Consider the following 812-nt stretch of genomic DNA (forward strand, 5'->3'; position numbering starts at 1 on the left):
CCAATCACAACGCACTGGATAGCTGGCCAATCAGAGCACACCTCGCTTTTCAGACCGATGAGCTTTGTAAAAATCAACGCTTTTCAGAAAGGCGGGGCATAGCGGAGAAACAATAATGTACAGTATTTGGAAAATTGTGTTTTTTGAACCTTAAACCACAAACACATTTCATTACACCAAATACACAAAATAAATGTTCTTTTTAGCAACATCATATGACCCCTTTAAAAAATTCACATAAATCTAACCTTTCATTGGAGAATAAGAATTTAAAATGGGGGAAAATATCATTATGACATAAATGTTTTTCTCTAAAATCCCTTGCTCTCCTTTTGTACTTTTTATTTTTTATTTTTATTTTTTTTATTTGCTGGATTGAGTGTTCATGTATTAAGTTCATGCATTAACTACAATTATAAAATATTAATTAAAATGATTGTTAGAATTCCAGTATTTTGGGGATAAAGATATTTTATTTATTTTTAGTTTTAGCATATTTTATAGCTTGTCATCATGAGGTCTCTTGGAATTTTGCTCAGGCCCTCTAGTGGTGCCTACCACTGGATTAGTGTGTAATTCTAAAACCTATTGGATCTGTTACAGGTGGTTAACTCCATGCAGCCGGTTCAGACCGCCCCCACCCCTGTCGTCCCAGAGCCCCATCCTCTGACCTCAACTCCAACACCCCCTTCAGACCCTGTGGTTAGGCAGCAGGTGGTTCAGGATCTCATGGCACAGATGAAAGGACCATACAACTTCATGCAGGTGTTTTTTTTTTTTTTTTTTTCAGATTTTTTTTTTTTTTCATTTGT

The 812-nt window shown here is 35.7% G+C and overlaps 1 protein-coding gene across 3 annotated transcripts in view; it reads left to right on the forward strand.

Annotated features, from left to right (window-relative positions):
- LOC107657644 (caprin-1-like) overlaps nt 1–812 on the forward strand; it is a 26846-nt gene that overhangs the window by 18259 nt on the left and 7775 nt on the right. For all 3 annotated transcript variants that reach the window (XM_016445801.1, XM_016445809.1, XM_016445817.1), the window contains exon 9: nt 604–765. In XM_016445801.1, coding sequence (XP_016301287.1) covers nt 604–765 — 162 coding nt within the window. The remainder of the gene's footprint in view (nt 1–603; nt 766–812) is intronic.

Source organism: Sinocyclocheilus anshuiensis, unplaced genomic scaffold (genome assembly GCF_001515605.1).
Source record: "Sinocyclocheilus anshuiensis isolate Anshui unplaced genomic scaffold, SAMN03320099.WGS_v1.1 scaffold2901, whole genome shotgun sequence".
NCBI lineage: Eukaryota > Metazoa > Chordata > Actinopteri > Cypriniformes > Cyprinidae > Sinocyclocheilus > Sinocyclocheilus anshuiensis.